The 22,797-nt window shown below is 38.6% G+C and overlaps 1 protein-coding gene across 12 annotated transcripts in view; it reads left to right on the top strand.

Annotated features, from left to right (window-relative positions):
* EDIL3 (EGF like repeats and discoidin domains 3) overlaps positions 1-22,797 on the top strand; it is an 818,524-nt gene that overhangs the window by 522,456 nt on the left and 273,271 nt on the right. For 11 of the 12 annotated variants that reach the window (XM_055563384.1, XM_055563418.1, XM_055563390.1 and 8 more), the window contains one exon: positions 19,963-20,091. The exons of the other annotated variant lie outside the window; for it this stretch is intronic. In XM_055563384.1, coding sequence (XP_055419359.1) covers positions 19,963-20,091 — 129 coding nt within the window. The remainder of the gene's footprint in view (positions 1-19,962; positions 20,092-22,797) is intronic. 12 annotated transcript variants of the gene reach the window in all.

The following is a 22,797-nucleotide window of genomic DNA, read 5'->3' as shown; positions in this document are numbered from 1 at the left end:
CAAAGTGTACATATACATTTATTATGTGACTTAGAACTGCCTTGTTTTTTTTTTCAGATGCAGAATTTAATTCTTAAACTACACCTTTCCTTTGACTTCACACCTCCAATCCCTGTGTTATGCTAGCATTCTTTTTCAGCTCCTTAGAGCCTGATCACCCTCCTTTTCCTAGCAAAGACCACAAGTTCCATCATCAAAACCACTCTCTTGCACATATTTTTTGTTTTCTTTGCTTGCCATTCCTGAACCGCATACAACTAGAAAGCTTCTAGTTTTGGATTAGTGGTATCACCATCTACTAAGCACAGAAGAAGGAATGTCACGTCTTACAGAGAATGCCACCATTACAGTTTCCTAGTCTTCAACAGCAGCTGAGCATCAGTACTTCCTACAGATGCTCGGACTGCCTCATCAGATATTTCCTAAGCTCTGCCAATTGCTGTTTAAAATGTTTCTGCTACCTTTTGTGTCACACTACCACCCGTTATCATTTTTTAGTTTTATTGAAGTATATAATTGATTTAGTATTCTGTCAGTTTTTGCTGTATAGCACAATGACTTAATTAAACACACACCCATGTGTGTGTGTGTGTGTATATGTGTGTGTGTATATATATATATATTCTTTTTCATTATGGTTTATCCGAGTATATTGAATATAGTTTCCTGTGCTATACAGTGTAACCTTATTGTTTATCCATCCTGTATATAATAGTTTGCATCCGTTAATCCCAAACTCCAGTACCTCCCTTCCCCACCCCTCTCCTCCTTGACAACTGCAGGTCTGTTCTCTCTGTCTGTGAATCTATTTCTGTTTCATAGATGTATTCATATGTGTCATATTTTTGATTCCACATTTAATGATATCATACATTTGTCTTTCTCTTTCTGACCTACTTCGCTTAGTGTGATAATCTCTAGGTGCATTCATGTTGCTGCCAGTGGCATTATTTCATTCTTCTTTGTGGCTGAATAGTATTCCATTGTGTGCGTGTGTGTGTGTGTGTGTGTGTGTGTGTGTACACTGCATCTTTTTTATTCCATTTGTCTTTTGATGGACATTTAGGCCTTTTCCATGTCTTGCTATTGTAAATAGTGCTGCTGTGAACATAGGGGTGCATACATCTTTTCAAATTATAGTTTTGTCTGAGTATGTGCCCAGGTGTGAAATTGCAGATCATATGGAAGCTCTATTTTTAGTTTTATGAGGAACCTCCGTACTGTTTTACATAGTGGCTGCAGGCCATATCTTTTCTAGTATTGAGACAGATATACTTTGTCGAGGAAATAGAAACCATCCCTCAATAACTCTATCAAGTAGCTAATCCTACACATTCAATTTGTGTGCATCTGATCAGTCATTCTTTGCTTAAAACACTCAACTTCCCATTACCTTCAGGATAAAGTCTAAATCCCTAAGTAGGCTTATGAGGTTTGTCATAATCAGGCTCTGCTAATCTCTCCGACTTTTTCTCCTACCATTCCCTGTTAAACTTTGGACTGCAATGATACTGCGTTTGTTTCATTTCTTCAAATTACCTATTATTCTTATTCTTTTTCTTTTTTTTTTTTTACTTTCAGTATTCATGCTTGAGAAAGCCCTCCTCCGTCAGAAGGGATATACGCTACTTTCCTTATTAGCCTATTCCTATTCATCCTGTGGATCCCAGTTTTAAATGTTCATTATTCTAGGATCTCAAAACTGAGTTTCCATTATTGAATTAGGTATTTCTCTTACATTCTCCCAGAACTCTCAGTACTTGCCATATACTAGCACTTAATTCATTGTATTGAAGTTTTCTGTTTACTTCCCTGTAATCTTCTTTGGCATACAGGATTCTTGAGACCATGGGCTGTTTTTGATGTTGTTCACAATACCTAGTGTCTGTTGCATAGCAGCTGCTTAATAAGTTTCTGATGACTGAATGCTGTTATAAATTCAAACTTTTCATAAGAAATAACTGGATTTGTTGCTCATGAAAAAACTATTCTTGGCCTCAAGTTCAGATATTCTGCACCTCAGATCCTTGATAACATGACTCCAATGAATAAAACAGGGTGTTCTTTCTTTTTTTCCAAAAGTTTTGGTTTGTTCATTTAGTTTGGTTTTTATGTAGGTCAATGGGATTACAGCAAAAGCAATTCTATAAAAACACTTTTTATCTAAATGTGTTTATTTAAATGATCCTGCTGCTGCTGCTAAGTTGCTTCAGTTGTATCCGACTCCGTGCGACCCCATAGACGGCAGCCCACCAGGCTCTCCGTCCCTGGGATTCTCCAGGCAAGAACACTGGAGTGGGTTGCCATTTCCTTCTCCAGTGCATGAAAGCGAAAAGTGAAAGTGAAGTCGCTCAGTCGTGTCCGACTCTTAGTGATCCCATGGACTGCAGCCTACCAGGCCCCTCCGTCCATGGGATTTTCCAGGCAAGAGTACTGGAGTGGGTTGCCATTGCCTTTATGAAAAATGGCCTTTCTGATGTAATGCAGGGCTAAATCCAGCTTTGATCAGTATTTAGTAAGTTTAACATTCTATTTCCTGACAAACACTTGGAAAACTTAGCCACTTAAATACAAAGACATATTCAGTCAACAAAGCTACTCTGAGTACATCATTCCCAGACACTTGAGATACGCCAGTGATGAAAACAAAGTTCTGTGTCTTCACAGAGCTAATAAGCGAAAACCCAAATAATAGAGAAGGAGGGAATGGGGAAGGGAAAGAGATAAAATAAACAAGTTCAATTAGAAGGTGGTAAATGCTTTTAAGAAAACCAGATCACAGTAAGGGAGAAATAGGAATATTGGGCCTGAAGGTACAACTTGCAGTTTTGAGTAGTAAACAGGTAACATCATTTTGTTCAATACAGCAACAGGGGCTGTGTAAACACAATTTTTTTCCTTGTTTTGCAGTGTAATATTAATGTATCATTTGTTGTATTTATCTGTGTTCCCTGGCTTTATTGTCACTCCGTTATATTTTGCAGGTAGAATCAATAGCATTTCCTAATGAGTTTGGCTGCAGGGTAAAGGCATATATGTCTTTTATGTTCCAAGGGGCAACATAGGCAGAGTTGAGAAGGACATCCTCTTAGGGAAGTTGAGAGGCCTGATAAGCCTAAGTGTCTGAATCAAAGACTGCATTTTAGCCCAGAGGTGGACTAACTAAGGTAGTTTCTTTAAGAGCTAAGATTCTTGAGATTTCAGGTATAGATCAAGGAAAACTTGGAACCCTTGTCTACAGTTCTGTGAACTAAATTGTGGTCAAAATTATTTTATCCAGAAAAATATTAAAACAGTGTAATAAGGTTCCTACTACAGTTATGAGAGTGAGCCGGAGTCCACATCTAAGAGAAATTTAATCTTGAACAATATGGTTATCCTTGAATACCCATGTTAGAGACATTTTTGCTGCTTGATAATCTTCATTAGAATTCAATGTCCTCTTCCTATCATAGTTCCATTCTATCTTGTACAATGATGTGAAGATGTCATTTAGTTGCTTCTTTGGAAATTACCATGTCTGTACATTTACACCTGTTTTTTCAAGTGCTAAGTCAACAGTCATAAATCTCTTTACTGTTTGTGACCTACTTCAATTAGACCCGTAAATTATTTTAAAAGGCTTTATGTAGGAAAAATTAGACTGAAAGTCATACCACATTTACCAAAGGGCAGTTACACATTCAGTCACTTCTTGTAAACTATTGATTACTCTCAAAATCTTTTATATTTGATATGCTGATCTTAAAGAATGAGCTACTGAATATAAATTTCAGATATACTATGTTTAACATATAATATTTACATAAGTGAGGTGCTTAGCCTAGCTGCTTCAATCGTATCCTACTCTTTGTGACCCCCATGGACTGCAGTCCTCCAGGCTCTTCTGTCCATGGGATTCTCCAGGCAAGAATACTGGATTCGATTGCCATGCCCTTCTCCAGGGGATCTTCCTGACCCAGGGATCGAACCCAGGTCTCCCACATTGCAGGCAGATTCTTTGTACTGAGCCACCAAGGAAACCCATATTTAAGTAGCATGTTGGCAAGAACTTCTCTAATTAATTATTTAAGGTATTCGTTGATTGACTAAAATCTTATATACTGTATATATTTCTTTGTACTATGATATTTCATTTAACAGAAATTGTGTTGAAAATAAAGGATAACAGGCAGAAATAAGTTGAGGTATTTTATACCAAAGATGTGAACCTCAGCTGCTTTGTCCATCCAGGTGGTGACATCCTGATCATTTTAATCAGCATACTTTATTTGAATCATGAAAACACTATAAATATTAAATTAAGAGGAGTCAAACTTGGAATACTGCCATTTCTTTTAATGGTTATATGGCCATATTCTATGTAGTATTAAGTACAGTGTCAGAGTCCAAAGACTGTGCTATTAAAGTGTAGTACTTACCAGTTTTTTTTATTATTTTGATAAAGCTGAGAAGGGCTTAAACATCTAATAACTTTTGTGAAGGAAGCCTTGCTATTTTATGAACCAATAGTCAGTTTTTAGCAAAATTCACCACAAAATTGTCAGAAGGAATGATTTCTTTTTTAGAGAATACAGTGATTCCTGTAGCTCTCTAAAATTACCCATCTATAGTCATGTGATTAATGCAACATGGAATTTACAAATTTAAATGCATAATACTGGAAAAGTAGAAATATAGATTTTTATAGTAATGCAAATATGTGCTGAATACATTTAGAATTTTCTCTCCTGGGTTGGAAACTGAATTGTGTTTAATAGCTCAACATTTTTAATTGGCTTTGCAATGATAATAAATTGTTATACACATTTTTAAGTGGATTTCTAGAGTTTTCAAATATTTAACTGCCACCTACATTTTCATGTCTACTAGGAAGCCAGCAGACAATTACTTTACATAAAGTGTGATGTTATTTTTTAAATGGCTTTCTGTTTTTTTTTTTCACCCACACACTGCTTATCCCTATGGGCAAGTCTTGATAGAGGTTTTCTCAGCCTAATAGTGTAGCAGTTTAAACCAGATTCTCTTGTCAGAATGATCTTATAGAAACCAGTTTTAGATGTATAGTCAAATAAAAGGCTTTATAAGGTTTGTGAAATGACGGTATAGCATTGAGAGTAGCACCAGGGAGATAGATCAAGGAAAAACAAAAACCAGCCAAAGGACTTTAGGTAAATCTGAAACTTTTCTCAACATATATTTTTTCTCAACATATTTTTCCTACCTTCATTTCCTTATCATTGTTTTTGTTCTCCATGTTTTTTTTTTTTTCTTTTCCTCTTGTGAAGTCTAAAAGGAATTGATATTGCTAAAGAATGTGTTACTCTTATAGAGCAGAGTATCAACAGTTTGTCCAACTTTAGTTTATATGAAAGTGACTCCCTAGATAAGTGGAGGAATCAACCAGAATGTCCTCTTGGTATGAAATAATGTCACTTAAATCCCTAACATACTTTGCCAGTATATTCAGTTCATAAAATTGTGAACGTTTCTCATCCATCCAGCAAGTATTTGGTGTGTGCTCTTGTTGTTCAGTAGCTAAATCTTGTTTAACTCTCTGTGATCCCATGGACTACAGCATACCAGGCACCTCTGTATCTCCTGGAGTTTACTCAAAGTCATGTCCATTGAGTCGGTGATGCTATCTAACCATCTCATCCTGTGCTGCCCCCTTCTCCTTTTGCCTTCAGTCTTTCCCAGTATAAGGTTCTTTTTCTAATGAATCAGCTCTTTGCATCAAGTGGCCTAAGTACTGGAGCTTCAAAGCCAGTCCTTTCAATGAATAGTCATGTTTGATTTCCTTTAGTACTGACTGGTTTGATATCCTTGCTGTCCAAAAGACTCTTGTGTCTTCTCCAGCATCACAATTGTAAAGCATCAATTTTTCAGTGCTCAACCTTCTTTATGGTCCAATTCTCACATTCATACATGATTACTGAAAAACCATACCTTTGACTGCATAGACCTTTGTTGGCAAAGTGGTATCTTTGCTTTTTAATACACTGTCTGTGAAAGTGAAAGTCACTCAGTCATGTATGACTCTTTGTGACCCCATGGACTGTAGTACATGGAATTCTCCAGACCAGAATACTGGAGTGGGTAGCCTTTCCCTTCTCCAGGAGATCTTCCCAACCCAGGGATCGAATCCAGGTCTCCCACATTGCAGGCCAATTCTTTACCAACTGAGCCACAAGGGGAAGACCAAGAATACTGGAGTGGGTAGCCTATCACTTCTCCAGGGGATCTTCCCAAACCAGGAACCGAACTGGAGTCTCCTGCATTGAAGGTGGATTCTTTACCAACTGAGCTATCAGGGAAGCTGAATACACTGTCTAGGTTTGTTATAATTTTCCTTCCAAGGAGCAAGTGTCTTTTTATATTTAATGGTTGAAGTAATTGTCCATAGTGATTTTGGAGCCTAAGAAAATAAAATCTGTCACTGCTTCCACTTTTTCTATTTGCAATGAAGTGATGGGACCAGATGGCATCATCTTAGTTTTTTTTTTAATGTTGAATTTTAGGCCAGCTTTTTCACTATCCTCTTTCACCCTTGTCAAGAGACTCTTTAGTTCCTCTTCACTTTCTGCCATTAGGGTATTATCATCTGCATATCTGAGGTTATTGATGTTTCTCCCAGCCAATCTTCATTCCAGCTTGTGGTTCATCCACTCTGGCATTTTGCATGATGTGCTCTGCATTTAAGTTAAATAAGCAGAATGGCAATATGCAGTCTTGTCGTACTCCTTGCCAAATTTGGAACCAGTCAGTTTTTCCATGTCCAGTTCTATTGCTTCTTGACCCGTATACAGATTTCTTAAGAGATATGTAAGGTGTTCTAGTACTCCCATCTCTCTAAGCATTTTCCAGTTTGTTGTGATCCACACAGTCAAAAGCTTCAGTGTAGTTAGTGAAGCAGAAGTAGATGTTTTTCTGGACTGCCTTTGCCTTCTCCATAATCCAATGAATGTTGGCAGTTTGATCTCTGGTTCCTCTGCCTTTCTAAATCCAGTTTGTATATCTTGAAGTTCTCAGTTGAGGCTTCACCTACTGTTGAAGCCTAGTTTGAAGGATTTTGAGCATTACTTTGCTAGCATGTGAAATGAGCGCAATTGTACGATAGTTTGAACATTATTTGGCATTGCCCTCCTCCGATTTTAAAAATGAAAACTGATCTATTCCCATCCTGTGTCCACTGCTGAGTGGAGAATATGAAACTTTGGAAGGTCTTGGAAGGAAGGGGAGATTTGGAGGAGACAGTGGGGTGAAGTAAGGCATTCTAAGCTGGGGAACCATATAAGCAGATTCTTAGGAATAGACATTGTCTTCTTTAGGTGATAGGATAGTAACTTAACCAAGTAAAACATTCTGATTCCTTTTCATGAATAGTGGTGGTAACACTGACTATCTAAGATTAGTGTAAACTTATGAACTTCAGAATTCCAGGCAGTAGGAGACCGACCATCCCAATAATACAGTTAATCGAGTACATCATTCCACTGGGGGATTAAAAAACTTGATGGCTTTGCAAGTATTGTTTATGAGGAAAAAAAAAACAACTTTCTCAGAATGAGATATTTCAGTTGATCTTTATAGAAAACAACACAGAAAATATTTTCCAGAATTCTTGATCTTAATCCAGGGAATTATTTGGAAAAGTTTGGTGTTAATAGCTATAACCCTGGTGCCTTCAGCTTGAGTCAGAATGATAAATCTCCTCACATGTTTTATTCATTTAAAAATTTTTCCTGAGTTTGACACATGTATACTGGGAATTAGGAACTATGACACTATTACCCAGCTTCCTTATGAGACCCCCATCTTCCATGTGACATAGATTCCATATGATCAGAAGTGAAACTGGAAAAGAAGTTAATTATTGCTGTTCTGCCTCAGTTTCATTGCTCTCTTGTTTTTAATTCTTGGTTTGTATCGGTGACCTTTTCAGTGTTTGGGCAAGCTTCCCCTAAGCTTTTATCCAGTGATTAAGAAGCATTCATTATGCACTCTGTTTGACATGGTCATTACTTAATGTTCACTTAACAAAATTCTACAAGACTAAATTATCACAGTGGGTGAAGAAACAGATGGCCAGCTGGCTGGTATCCATGCCTGCTTTGTTTCATGGTTTCTTGTCAGCCACAAAGAAGTCATATATGAGACCTAAGGAGGCCATTCAAACAGTAACTTGCCTGTCCAGCTGTGTTTCAATGTCCTCAGCTATGAAGTCTGGGTAGGCACCCTTCCCATCTTAGTGCTCTGGATGTCTGAGCTACAGGACTCTCACTGCCTCATGATAAACATGGCAGTCACAGAGGCCAGATTCTGAAAGAGAAAATAGAAATCCTTTCCTCTACCTTCTGTCATTGGCTTTAAAATCAAAACTGCTCTGCTAGATTTCAAAAGAAAGAGCTGTAGTTTTGTAGAAAGAGTGCACCTACTTTTAATACCTATGTATAAGATTATCTGCAGTCTGGTATTCTACAAATTACCACAGCCTTCAGCAGAGAAGATTGAACTTGGCTCCAGGCTTAAAATTGGGTTGTCGCAACCTGCTGTGGATGAGAAAGAGCTACAAATGAAAATGCATCCAACCTCTAAACTTCAGGTTTTTGTTATAGACTGTGAAAGGTAGTTTAGATTATATGCTGTTATTCCTAAAATTATTAATAATTTTCAATCATCATGTATTTATGAAGCAGCATTAGAGAATCTAGTACTTTATCAGAGTCTGTGGGGGTATAAAAAAATACAAGGCGTAGGCATTCCTGTGCAAGAACAGTTTATAACCTCATCGGGGAGACAAGAGAGATGCATAAAATAATTAGAGAAGGAAGCAGGATACAGTGAGATGCTAATCACATAGTACAGGCAGCAAGTTCAGTAGAAGAAGAAGGTGAAGAGCTGTCAGAGAAAGATTGATGGAGAACATGGAAATTTTGTAGCCGCTTAGAGACACCATGTAAAACAGTGAGATTGCTTGATGCTTCTGAAACCTGGGCTCAGATATTTGCTTATAATGGAAATACATTGGTCTCTGTCTTTTCTCCATGCCCTGTCCTAGTGACATATAGAAGAGGAAAGAAACCAAAGTGGCTAACGGCAAACTTGAATGATATCTTACCACTTTCTACCACCTGCTAATGTGTATTCTGGAGCTCGAATTGTATTTTGCAATGCATGGTATGTGCATTCTGACAGATGTGCTTTTCAGACAAGTGATTTGCAGACTTCTACTTGGAAACAGCTCCCTGATTTTTAAGGGCTTTTTAAGTAATTAGAAATTAGTACGATTTCTGGGCATTACTCAGAGCTGGTTTACTACAATCACTAGAAGCAGAAAGGGATTTTTTTCCCCTCTATGGTTCAAAAAATTATTGAATGTCAGATTTTTTTCATTTAGATTGGATTGCATTTATGGTTCCTAAAGTTTTTCGGGAAGTTTCACTCTCTTACTCTGTTGGCCATGTAAAGAAAAGGAAAGCATAACACTGATTATCATGATCGTCCATACTTTAGATACCCATGTTTCCTTTAGATTTTAAAAATGTTTATCCTGTTAACCCAAGATTTCAAGGTACACCTAGGTCTTCTGTTACTAACTTCAACAATAATAATCATTACTTAATTTCCTAGGACATTCTGTAGTTTATAAAAGGATTCTGTATACTATGTTTAATGTTCATAGGCATAGTAAGACAAAATTGATGTCTTTTATTTTAGAAAGAAAAGGGCAAATTATCTTTTGTCTTGTATTCACTATATATTGTTCTGTTAAGGATAACGTCACATAATCAATCAGAAAGTATTATTAAGTAAAGATGTCCTAAAATAGCATGTTTTGAAGAATTAAAAAAAAAATATATATATATATATGCATTGTGACTACAACCTAAAGAGACAGATTTCTGTGTGAGTTATAAAGCATTCTGAGCTGGTGGTGGGTTTAGGAAGCTTATTTTGGCATCACTGCAGGATGGACAGGGGATAAATGGACAGGGGAAAAATGTTAGATGGAGCTATAGTAACAGATATTGCTTTGCAAACGATAGATCCTTTAGGTCTATTTTGTTAATAATTTTTAAAATCCATACTAATATTAATATTTAATCATATCTATTGAGAAAAGAGAACATAACAGATATTGTTATACAAATGATTACATGTATTTATAGAAATAATTGATTTGAATTGATGTTTTTGAATTTGGGCTGGAGAAGACTCTTGAGAGTCCCTTGGACTGCAAGGAGATTAAATCAGTCAATCCTAAAGGAAATCAACCCTGAAAATTCATTGGAAGGATTGGTGCTGAAGCTGAAGCTCCAGTACTTTGGCTACAAGATGCAAAGAGCTGAGTCATTGGAAAAGACCCTGGGATACTAGGAAAGATACTGGGAAAAATTGAAGGCAAAAGGAGAAAGAGGTGGTAGAGGATGAGATGGTTAGAGAGCATTACCAACTCAATGGACATGAATATGAGCAAACTTCAGGAAATAGTGGAGAACAGAGGAGCCTAACATGCTCTAGTCCACGGGGTTGCAGAGTCAGACATGACTTAGTGGCTGAACAACAACAACATGGAAATAATGGTATAATGGCTTTCTCTGAGTATTGACTCACTGTGAACTGCCATTGGCAGGCCCAACTCTAAACTAGATTAACTGGGTAAAGATTGACTGCAAGAAATCTTAATTCTTTCTTCAGTACTGCCTTCTATCTTACAGTGACGGTTCCTCCCTGACGCCACCTACACAGCCACTTCTGCACTCCTTCTTGGGACTGCTAAAAAATTAAACTGCTTTCCTGATCTCCAAAATCCTCAAAACTTTTTACCACACTGTGTGATGAGAGCAAAGTGAAATTAGTTTTAGCTAAGCTGGTAATTGTTAATAAATGTGAGTGCTTTGTCAGCCAACTCGAACATTAGATGAGGGTTTCCTTAATCAACTTCTTTGCTACAAGAAGAAACTACTTGGGGACTGTAGTGGTTTGAAGAGCACCTCTCCAAAATTCCTGTCTGCCACAAATCTCAGAATGTGACCTTATTTGAAAACTGAGTCTGGGTTAGTTTGCTAGGACTGCCAAAAGCAAAATACCACAGCGTGCGTGGCTTCAACAATAGAATGTATTTCCTCACAGTTTTCAAAGTGCAAGATGAAGGTGTCGGCAGGCTTGGTTTCTCCTGAGCCTTTCTTCCTAGGTTGTCAGAGTCACCTTCTGACTTTGTCCTCACGTGACCTTTCCTCTGGTGATGGTTCATCACTGATCTCTCTTGTGTGTGTCCAGATTTTGACTTCTTAGATGGGAGATTGGATTGGCTGACAGCCCATATATATGGCCTTCTTTCACCCTTATTCACTCTTTAAAGGCCGTATCTACAAATGCAGTTATGTTCTGAGGCTCTGGAGGTTAGGGCTTCACCATGTGAATTAGAGGGGAGGGGTACAATTTAGCCATCACAGGGGCTTTGCAAACGTAAGTAGTTAAGGATTTTGAGATGAAATTATCCTGGATTTGGATGGGCCCTGAAGGATGGAGGCAGAGATTGGAGTTACGCTGCTATGGTCCAAGGAACACCAAGAGCCAACAGAAGCTGGAGAAGACAGGAGGGAGTCTGCCTAGTCTCCAGAGGGATTATGGCCCTCCTGACACGTTGACTTCAGACAAAATAAATAACTGTTCTTTGAAGCTACCAGGTTTGCAGTAACTTGATAGAGTAGCTCATGGAAACAAGTACAGGGTCCCTAAACCCGTTCTGATCGCTAGTTGTATCAGTGTTTTCCTTTGGACAGATATATATAAAGAGAGTCCAATATTAATCCTTGAGAAGAAAGTTTATCAGTAGGGTATTTTAAAAAAATCTCTCTTTAGCTCCAGATTGCAATTTTCATAATCTATTCAAATATTTTATGTTTGAGGAACAATTTGTTCATTTTGCTGATTCTCCCCTTAAATGGAATGGTTTGGATTAACTATAATTTACCTTTCTGAATGCATACAAAATACCCAGAAAATATAGAGAGTTTTTTTTTTTTCCTCAAACGGCTGATTTTATAGTTTACATTTAAAAGAGAGGAGGAGGAGAAACCAGGAGGAAGAAAAGGAGGAGAAGAAGCAACTAGTGTCAAAAATGATTTGAAAGCATCAATCATGTGAATATTACCAGAATAATTTCTTCTTTTTCAACTAGTTATAGAGTGGCAATGACTCCAAATGGAAACTGCCAAAATGTTCAGACCTCATTAGATGTAAAAGCAACACTATGATATGATTTTAGCATGTTTTTAAGACAGGAACTTGGAGTGAACTTTTGGGTCATAACTGTTCCTATTTGATTGTACTGCTAGAATAAATACTGAAACAATGCTCTTTTTATGACAAGTCATGACATTTTTATGACAAGTATGACAAGTCATGTGACATGTGGTCCCTGGGCGTCATCATGTACATCCTCCTGTGCGGCTTCCCGCCCTTCTACTCCAACACGGGCCAGGCCATCTCCCCGGGGATGAAGAGGAGGATCCGCCTGGGCCAGTATGGCTTCCCCAGCCCTGAGTGGTCCGAGGTCTCCGAGGATGCCAAGTAGCTGATCCGCCTCCTGCTAAAGACAGACCCCACCGAGAGGCTGACCATCACACAATTCATGAACCATCCCTGGATCAACCAATCGATGGTGGTGCCCCAGACTCCACTCCACACGGCCCGAGTGCTGCAGGAGGACAGAGACCACTGGGATGAAGTCAAGGAGGAAATGACCAGTGCCTTGGCAACCATGCGGGTGGGCTATGACCAGGTGAAGATCAAGGACCTGAAGACCTCTAACAACCGGAAATACCTGTTGGTATTTCCTTATTACATAATCTAAAATGTGCATTCATTTTTAATATCTAGATGCCAATGTTTGAAACATAATTTGTAAAATTGACTGTGTCTATGTATACATTGTCATAGGAGAGTGTTACCCTATTTACTTTCTAATAATCTGCTCTCACACTATACAGAATTAATGATTTGGGGCATAGTCTCTTAATGTGTGGGAAAACTAACTGTCCTACATATATAGAAATCACTTCAACTCTACAGTTGGAATTGGGAGAAGGTCAATGCAGAAAAGTAGAAAATCATACATAGATCTGTTGCTTTTGTGAGTGATTAATCTTGTTGACATATTTATATGAGCTTACATAAAAATGCCTGGAGAGCATGCTGTTGACTTCAGTTGTTCATTAATATTGATCATATGCTGTCCCCATTGTGTTAGGAGTTACTTAAAGATTACCTACAAAAGTATTACAGCATTTCTGATTTTAAAGCTCCCTTATGCCTCTTGTATCTTGAAAGTCCGCTTATACTTTTACTGTTAAGAGTGATATTATCAAATATTGTTATCTAATCAGATCATTTCAACTTTTATGAATACTAATCAGAACTGAAGCTCATAACCACCCCTCTGGATACTTCTTCTGTATACCTGTGATACAAAAGGAAGCAAATTTTCAAAGTAAAAAGGAATTGAGATCACACTTGTTTTTATAAGCTCTGAGTGGTTCAGTAAGACTCATTTGTTTTCAGAATTTGCTCTACTGTCAAATTGTTTTCAAAATTATGTATCAGCTGTAGATTAGTGCTGACATGTTATAAAAAAAATGTATCAGGTGCCCTAAATATTCCAAAATTTTGGCAGCAAAAATTATGGTTGTGGTAATATTACAAACATTTGTTAGTATGATATCACTAAGAGAATTATATAGTTAATTTTTCAGAAACTATTATATAAACAAAAAATATTAATACTGAGCACAGTACATTGACAGTAAAAGATAGTCATTAAAATTACCTTATAACCTGGATAAGTAAATATTTTCTTGAGTTGTTAGCTTCCTCTTGTAGCAGCTGACAATAGTAACTCCACTTAAAGCATGTATCACAAATAAGTAGCAGAGTACACAGCACATAATGGATGCCTAATAAATGAATATTATGCTGAAATAAGGAAAAATAAAGAAAAACACTTTTATGCTGAACAAGGTTAGGGTCAGTTTCTTCTCACAGTATGAGAGCAATGTAAATGCTATATGTGATCATTATTTATAAGTGTGTGAACACCTTAAAATGATACCTACTTACTTTCAGTATCAAAATAGAGAAGATTGTTAGATGAGGAGGAAATAAAAAAAACAGACAGAAGTTTCCTAGAATCTTTAGTTCTCATACGATTAGTCCGCTTATCATTTGGAGAAAGAAACCTGCAAACTCTTGACACATTTTAATTGTCACTGATTAACACCAAACACAAAAATATTTGGCTACATGAACATTTGGTGAGTTGAAACCTTGGGCTACATTTATCATCTTTATGTACTAACTTATATTCTGATTATTTCATCTTGCTAATGCTTCCAGTGAATGTCTTTATTTACACAGGAATTGTTCAATTAGGAGGCCAAAACACTATTGATAGGATTGTATAATGTCACGTATTTCTCGATTATGTATTTGCTAAAGAATTAAGATATGTGTAATCATTGTACATTTAGGGATACAATAATATCACACCTGTGATACTCTAGAAGCTTATACCATATTAGATATATAAATTTAAAGAATTTGAACCTTAGAAAGTGTAGAAAAGTTAGACTATCTTAATTATCAATTGAAATGCCAAAAGATATTTATAACTTATAAATCTTGTAAGCTTGAATGGGGTTAGGCAAAAGATATGGTGGTTATCACTCATTATTGCCACACCCTTTTTATTAAAGATATATTGTAAACCTACTGTGTGCCAACCATGACTTACCACAGAGAATTAAGGGTCTAATGGAGGAACATGCCACGTAAGCAGTCATTTCAACACTCCGTCATGACTTTTCCAAAAGAGTATATGTGTGTGTGTGCGTGCGCGCACACACATGCTCAGTCACTCAGTCGTGTTCGACTCTGTGCAACCCCATGGACCATAGCCCACTGGGCTCTTCTGTGCATGGGACTTTTCTGGCAAGAACACTGGAGTGGGTTGTCATTTCCTTCTCCGGAAGAGTATGTACAAGGCTTATAACATCAGTTTCACAGTACAGTTGTTAGGGACAAAATAGAAAAAGGAAAGAAATCTATATGTTGGTCATGGTCAGTTTCTTCACAGTATAAGCAGCAGTATACACATACCAAATACATCACGAAATAGTGGGGAAATCGGAGAAGGCAATGGCAACCTACTCCAGTGTTCTTGCCTGGAGAATCCCAGGGACGGCGGAGCCTAGTTGGCTGCCATCTATGGGGTTGCACAGAGTCGGACACAACCAATGCGACTTGGCAGCAGCAGCAGGGAAATACTCATGTTTGACAGCTGATTTCAAACACAGCTAAAGTGGAGTATTGTTAGCATGGCAGAGACTCTCTATATTCATGATATCTAATACACTCTGACCAATTTGCTGAAAATATTTCCATTTAGGAAGGTTTTGGAAGGGTTTGGCCTTATTGAGTACTTGCTAAATTCTGGAAGCATCTATCAAGATTGACTGTATTCATCTACAGATCTGTAACTGGGCAGGAAGTGTAGCTTAATGGAAAGGACTTAGGTTTGTAGTCAAGCAGAATGTGTTAAAAAAAAATCTTGGCTTTTGCGGTTAGACTCACACTTAACCTTTCTAAGTAAGCCTGTTTTTTGTTTTGTTTTTTGCTTAAAGAAAAAAGATATGTTCTTAACAAAGTATTGTAAAGAATACTATGTATTTCATGTTGCCTAGCATGTAAAGCACTCTTAAAAGGTTAAATGCTTGCCACCTTTGCTTTATGTCATCTTTGTCATGTAAATGAAAATCACTGAATTTCTTGGAGTAGGAGAAGTAACAGTAGCAAACAGCCTTTGTAACAAGTAATCTTTCTCGGAAACCAAGATGTCAGCTGAGGTCAATGCTATCTTTGTGGGTATAAATAAAATGAGCTCCAGCTCTCTAACTCCTGTCTTTAGGGAATTCCAGAGGCTACACCAGGATTACTTGACAGACTTTGCCTGTGCCCCCAGGAAATATCTATAGAGTGTCTAAGACTAGATAGCTGTCAGCTCGGTTTTCAGGTTCCTGTATCCATTGGCTTCTTGAGTTCCTTGGGCATCATGTGCTGCAACTCTTCTTCCCTTCTGCCAGGATGAGCCTGATGAATGGAACAGCCCTTTCCCTCTGACTTCCCCCAATTCCATACATAGGTCTGTGTGTCTAGCAGACTTGGATAGTCCCGCAAAGACAGGTCACATAGTAGCTTTACAAACAAAACTGAATTTTAGGCATCGTAGTTTCTTACTAGCCACATTTCTTCCCATATTACAGCCTCATAGCATACTTCTATGAGCATACCCCCTTGCCCCTTGAAGTTGACTTCCAGTTCTGTTTGCAGGGTCTCCCCTCCGGGATTGCCCCCATCCGTTCCTAAATCCTTCCTTTATAAGGCAGAGCTGCTGACTCCTCCTCAGCCAAGTTTTACTTTTCCAGAGATGTAGAAGCCTTGATTAAATGTGGTCATCCCTTCCAGGCTCATATTTGCTCCTTGTTCTTCCAAGTGACTTCCATTGACCACTTCCCTTGTAATCGTGTCTTTAACTGCTCCCAAGGACTGGCATTGGCCTTACTATTTCAGTTGTTTGTTTTTATCCCTCCCTCAGCATTATAAGTAGAAAGTGCAAGTGTTAGTTTGCACGGTCATGTCTGACTCTTTGTAACTCCATGGACTGTAGCCTACCAGGCTCCTCTGTCCATAGAATTCTCCAGGCAAGAATACTGGAGTGGGTAGCCATTACCTTCTCCAGGGTATCAACAGAAGGGAACATGAGAAATATTTCTTTTCTTTCTGATAGAAATCACATCGCTCTCTTGTTGGGCCAGAAAAGCTTTATCAATTTTGTTTTTAAAAAGTTTGTTCCTACTAGAGGGAATTCCTCAAACTCAGTTTTCCCCATATTAGTTGAGGTTTTTGTTTTTATTTTTGAGAAATCCTGAATTCTTATTAGGCTTGTTTCCTTACCTGCAAAATTTAAAGATTGGATTAGATGATCTCTAACATTCCTTATTTGTTTAAAATTATATATTTCTTGGGCTTCCCTTATGGTTCAGCTGGTAAAGAATCCACCTTCAATGCAGGAGACCTGGATTTGATCTCTGGGTTGGGAAGATCCCCTGGAGAAGGGAAAGGCTACCCTCTCCAGTATTCTGTCCTGGAAAATTCCATGGACTGAATAGTCCATGGGATCGCAAAGAGTCAGACATGACTGAGTGACTTTCACTTTCACAAATATTCTTAGGTTATATTTTTTTTTTTTTTTTTTAGCAATTACATGCATGGCTATCAGTTATCAGTTAATTAAAAAACCTGTCATATATTTTTGTATTTTGAGTGAGTAAACTGATGAGTCAAAGCTCTAATATCACTTTTACTTCATTCTCCCTTCCCCATTTGGCTGATTCTGTAAAGAATGTAGGTTTTAGAGTCACAGATTCTTGGCTTGAGACCGAATGCTTCATTTGTAATGTTCATTTGAGAAATATTATCTAAAATTTCTGACCTACGGTTTTTAAAAAAAGGTAAAAGAGAATAATATAGACAACAACCTCTTCTAGTTGCTGGGAGGAATAAATGAGATTATTTATCTGAAAGTAATTTGTAACTTGTCTGGCATTGTTAATGTTAATTAATTTGAGAGGAGGGAAGAATTAGAAAGTGAGAAAGAAGAGGGGGAAAGGTTTCTATAGCATGGTTTGCATCTCTTGGTGATGGGAGAAAATGGTCCCTGGTGCTGCACCTTCTTCTTGTCTCAGTCACTGACAACATACCATGTCAAGGGCAGGTGTTAGTTGGTTTAGTTGACCAGCTGCAAGGCACAAAACTGCCTACTTGAATAACTGTTTTGTTTTTCATTGGTATGGAGATATCTGAAGAAAATTATGGACCCATTGATTTCTTTGCACTTTCTGAAAGTCAGCCGTACAAAGATCTTGACTGCATAGTTGTCATATTGTTGCCTATTTCATGCATATGTTTATTAGCTTATATAATTATTGACTGTCATGGAATGTTAAACTGTAAGAAACACTATCAAAGAGCTGCTGGAGGAGGTAATAGAATTATAAAATATTCCAGGATAGCATTGCCCAAACTCTTAAGGGCTTCCTGTTGTTAACTTTGTGATGATGGTGGATTTCCTTTTCTGTCATTAAGACGTTAAAGGGTATTGACCCACACTTGAGTAGCTGTTCACTGTTGTGCTGTTTTATAGCCTTGTCTGATGGAGCCCCCACCAGTTGGCTCAAGTTATCACCATTCTCCTGCCAACACTGTTACCTTCTCTCTGCTGCTGCTGCTAAGTCACTTCAGTCGTGTCCGACTCTGTGCGACCCCATAGACGGCAGCCCACCAGGCTCCCCCGTCCCTGGGAAAAACCACTGGCTTCTCTTCTTCTCCTATGCCCTCCAGGACTCTGGAATTCATCTCTACATACAGAGTCAGATACTTAGTTTAATAACACTTGCTTTCTTTTTCTAGTATGTACATCTTAACTTTCCTTTCAGAGATTTTTGTTTCATATAAATATGTTCTAGTTTTTCCAATTTAAAAAAAAGGGGGGACAAAATTAGACAATGCTATATAGTTTGCTTGATCTCTCTTCATCTCCTAGGGAGAGCTTTTTCTTCCTTCAACTTGTCTCTTCTTCACAACATCCAGTGTGGATTCTGCCATGAGTCATTCAGCATCCTCCAAGAAACCAGCTAGTAAACAGAATGAGAGAGGCAAAGGTTTATTAGGGGGAATAACTGATGGACAAGAGGGAGAAATCAGAGTAGTTAGGATGAGCCTTCAGACTGACACAAGCCTGTGGACTCTGAAGTGAGGAAAGGACAGAAGGATTATTGCAAAGAAAACAGTATTCTTAAATGCTATGCCAGTTGAAAAAAATCTCAGCCATAGCAAAGGAGTACCTCAGAGGCAAGAATGTGTAGTAGAGGAGTCCCAGGTTCAGGCAGAACTGATTCAGCTGTACACTCCCAGAGGTGGAGCACCACACTTCTATTGACTCTCAATAGAGGTACCAATTGAGGTATTGGTACCTCAATAGAGGTACCAGGTGTCAGTCATTCTGGTGACGTTACTTTTTCAAGGCTCAAAAATAACTCTCTGTCTCTTCTCTATCTTTGCCGCTTTCAATGAGCTACTTCCTATACATTGGCAAAAATTGAAGTTCTCTTGAAGTATGCCCCACCACAAACTCAAAATAGTCAATAAAAGTATTGCAACCAACCATCCACTTCACTTGGCCTATGTAGTTACAATGACTTTTAAGTTTATGCTACTTTCACCAGCAGGGCACAAGAGCTCTTGCATGTTCTTAACTCTAGAAATTGCCATTCAGTATTGCATTTTAAACTGGAGAAGGAAATGGCAACCCACTCCAATGTTCTTGCCTGGAGAATCCCAGGGATGGGGGAGCCTGGTGGGCTGCCGTCTATGGGGTCGCACAGAGTCGGACACAACTGAAGTGACTTAACAGCTTTGCATTTTAAACATGCAGAGGAGATTTTATAATCTGGAACCTTAGTAACAATGTTTTACTTAGTGCTAATACTTTTTGAATGTTTGATATGTATCTGTTTGGGGTATTTTATATGTATGAATTCTTTTCGTCTCTGTCATTGCCTTTTGAGGTAGATTGTATTATTATAGTATTGACATTTCACAGAAGATGATACTGAGGTAAAGAGAGGTTAAATAAATCATCCAAGGCCACATGGCTAGAAAGTGGTGAAACCAGTATTCAAGCCCAGGCCGTTGGTCTCCAGAGCCCTCACAGCTTCTGCATTTCCTGTAGCACTAATATCCAGAACACTTTCTCTGTAAAATTGTTAATTGCAAAATGTTCACCCAGTGTCTACTTTAAAGCATATGTACCATGCAGCAATATTGCTTTCTGTCTTTCAGGTCCCTGCACTCCTAATCCATGCCATAATGGAGGAACCTGCGAAATAAGTGAAGCGTACCGAGGAGATACATTCATAGGCTATGTTTGTAAATGTCCCCGAGGATTTAATGGGATTCACTGTCAGCACAGTAAGTCATCCACGGTCTTTGTGCTTTTATTATCATTGATTGCAAAGTATGCAAGTCATTATCATTCTTGTTTGGAGTAGAATGATAGAATCTTTGAGCCTGCTTCTCTCCCACTGGATACACCATATCCCCAGCTGAGGACTTATCCCTAGACTGTTTCTATTCTCCCAAGGGTGTGGGAGGCTAGCAGTCTTCTATCAGCCCTTTTCACTATCGCTCAGCCATACTTGCAAAATGCTGCTTTTATATTGATCTGATATCTATGTCTTTCTTTCACATGTGTCCTAAAGCTACAGTCTTCAAGCTTCCCAGACATTTTTCTGTTTGGGTTCAGAGATGATACCTAAAAGAGAAAACTGCCCACTCTGTCCTTTCTATAAGCCAGTTTCCTCCATCTCACATGTTAGCATTTTTAGTGTGAAAATCTTTGAAAGTTCCAAAAGGTTGTTATCTGCACTTCTCTATTTTATTCTTGTTCTTGTTTATCCTGAAGTTAAACAAAATTTGTCCACTTGTGATGATTTCTTCTTAGAAGTATGACTCAGCATTATTGTCCTTCTAAGTATTTCTAACAGTAAGAATATGCCTTTGTATACTCTCACCCTCTTTGTCTTAGAAGCCCGTTGCATAGGAAAAAAAAAAAAAAAAAAGTTCAGATGTTATGCCCTTAGGTGCAAACCCTGCCTCTAGACACTGGGCAATATCCCATTATGAAAACTTTGTTCTCATTTCAAGGGGGCATTCTGCTGTGGTGTGAGTGCTCCGTGCAGGCAGCCCTTAATTGAGGGGCTCAGGTGGGGTGGCCAGACTGAGGAAACTCTGGATACTGCTCTGGCACTAGGTCACAAATCTTTGGAAATAAGTAGGATAAGTAATATCCTCTTTAGGTGAACAGGTAAATATCAAGGCAGTCAAGATTCTGGGCTCAAATCCCTGTCTTTCAGAGATGTTTTGTGATAGGCATGTGTAAAGCCTGAGCAGTGATTCTATAACAAGGAAAAATCAGCCATGGTGACTTTGAACTCAGCCTGAGAAAAATCCCGAGCTTCTCATTCCTTGTTGGTGATTGAACCCAGTTACACGCAGTGTACATATTACAATGAGCTGTATTATAACAGGCCTCTACAGAATTTCCACACGTTCCTGGCCCTTGCAGGTCTCTGGAGAAGTACATAATGTTCCTAAAGTCTCAGAGCCAGGGTGCACTCTATAATTTTTTGCTGGTGGTTGAAAATCTGGCTCTGGCTGACAGACTCAATTTTTCCTAACTCATTCCTCACACCATGGTCTTAATCATCGCTGTAGTATTCCTGGCTCATGTGTTCATTGCCCACTCTAGGCCACTTGCCATCCCCCCATTCCCCTGCCTCTGATCAGTACCCTATGTTTCAAGACTCAGGTCCTGTAAGACCTTAAACACATGCTTAAGGTTTATGGGAAACTGGAGGCTGAGGAATTCAATTTAGAAATGGGATTTTGTGAGCTAAACAAACTGGTGCCTCTTCTCTGAAGTGCATCATTATTAGAAGCAGCACAGAATGGAGGGAAAAAGGACTGGATTTGGAATCAGAGACCTGGATTTGAGACCTGATCTCTAAGTTATTGGATAAGTGGAGCCAGTGTCTTGACCTTTCTGTGCTTGAAGACATAGAAATAGAGAAGTCAAACTAGAAATAAATGATCTTTGGTTCATACAGGATAGAAGAGTATTATGGTTAAATGGGTAGCTTGCTTACTGTACATCAGATCAGATCAGTCGCTCAGTTGTGTCTGACTCTTTGTGACCCCATGAATTGCAGCACACCAGGCCACCCTGTCCATCACCAACTCCCGGAGTTCACTCAGACTCACGTCCATCAAGTCAGTGATGCCATCCAGCCATCTCATCCTCTGTCGTCCCCTTCTCCTCTTGCCCCCAATCCCTCCCAACATCAGAGTCTTTTCCAATGAGTCAACTCTTCGCATGAGGTGGCCAAAGTACTGGAGTTTCAGCTTTAGCATCATTCCTTCCAAAAAAATCCCAGGGCTGATCTCCTTCAGAATGGACTGGTTGGATCTCCTTGCAGTCCAAGGGACTCTCAAGAGTCTTCTCCAACACCCCACAGTTCAAAAGCATCAATTCTTCGGCGCTCAGCCTTCTTCACAGTCCAACTCTCACATCCATACATGACCACAGGAAAAACCATTGCCTTGACTAGACGGACCTTTGTTGGCAAAGTAATGTCTCTGCTTTTGAATATGCTATCTAGGTTGGTCATAACTTTCCTTCCAAGCAGTAAGTGTCTTTTAATTTCATGGCTGCAGTCACCATCTGTAGTGATTTTGGAGCCCAGAAAAGTAGTCTGACACTGTTTCCACTGTTTCCCCATCTATTTCCCATGAAGTGATGGGACCGGATGCCATGATCTTAGTTTTCTGAATGTTGAGCTTTAAGCCAACTTTTTCACTCTCCACTTTCACTTTCATCAAGAGGCTTTTTAGTTCCTCTTCACTTTCTGCCATAAGGGTGGTGTCATCTGCATCTGAGGTTATTGATATTTCTCCCGGCAATCTTGATTCCAGCTTGTGTTTCTTCCAGTCCAGCGTTTCTCCAGGCACTCTGTCTATCAGATCTAGGCCCTTAAATCTATTTCTCACTTCCTCTGTATAATCATAAGGGATTTGATTTAGGTCATACCTGAATGGTCTAGTGGTTTTCCCTACTTT

Source organism: Bubalus kerabau, chromosome 1 (genome assembly GCF_029407905.1).
Source record: "Bubalus kerabau isolate K-KA32 ecotype Philippines breed swamp buffalo chromosome 1, PCC_UOA_SB_1v2, whole genome shotgun sequence".
Lineage (NCBI taxonomy): Eukaryota > Metazoa > Chordata > Mammalia > Artiodactyla > Bovidae > Bubalus > Bubalus kerabau.
This window is presented reverse-complemented; position numbering and strand designations above follow the sequence as displayed.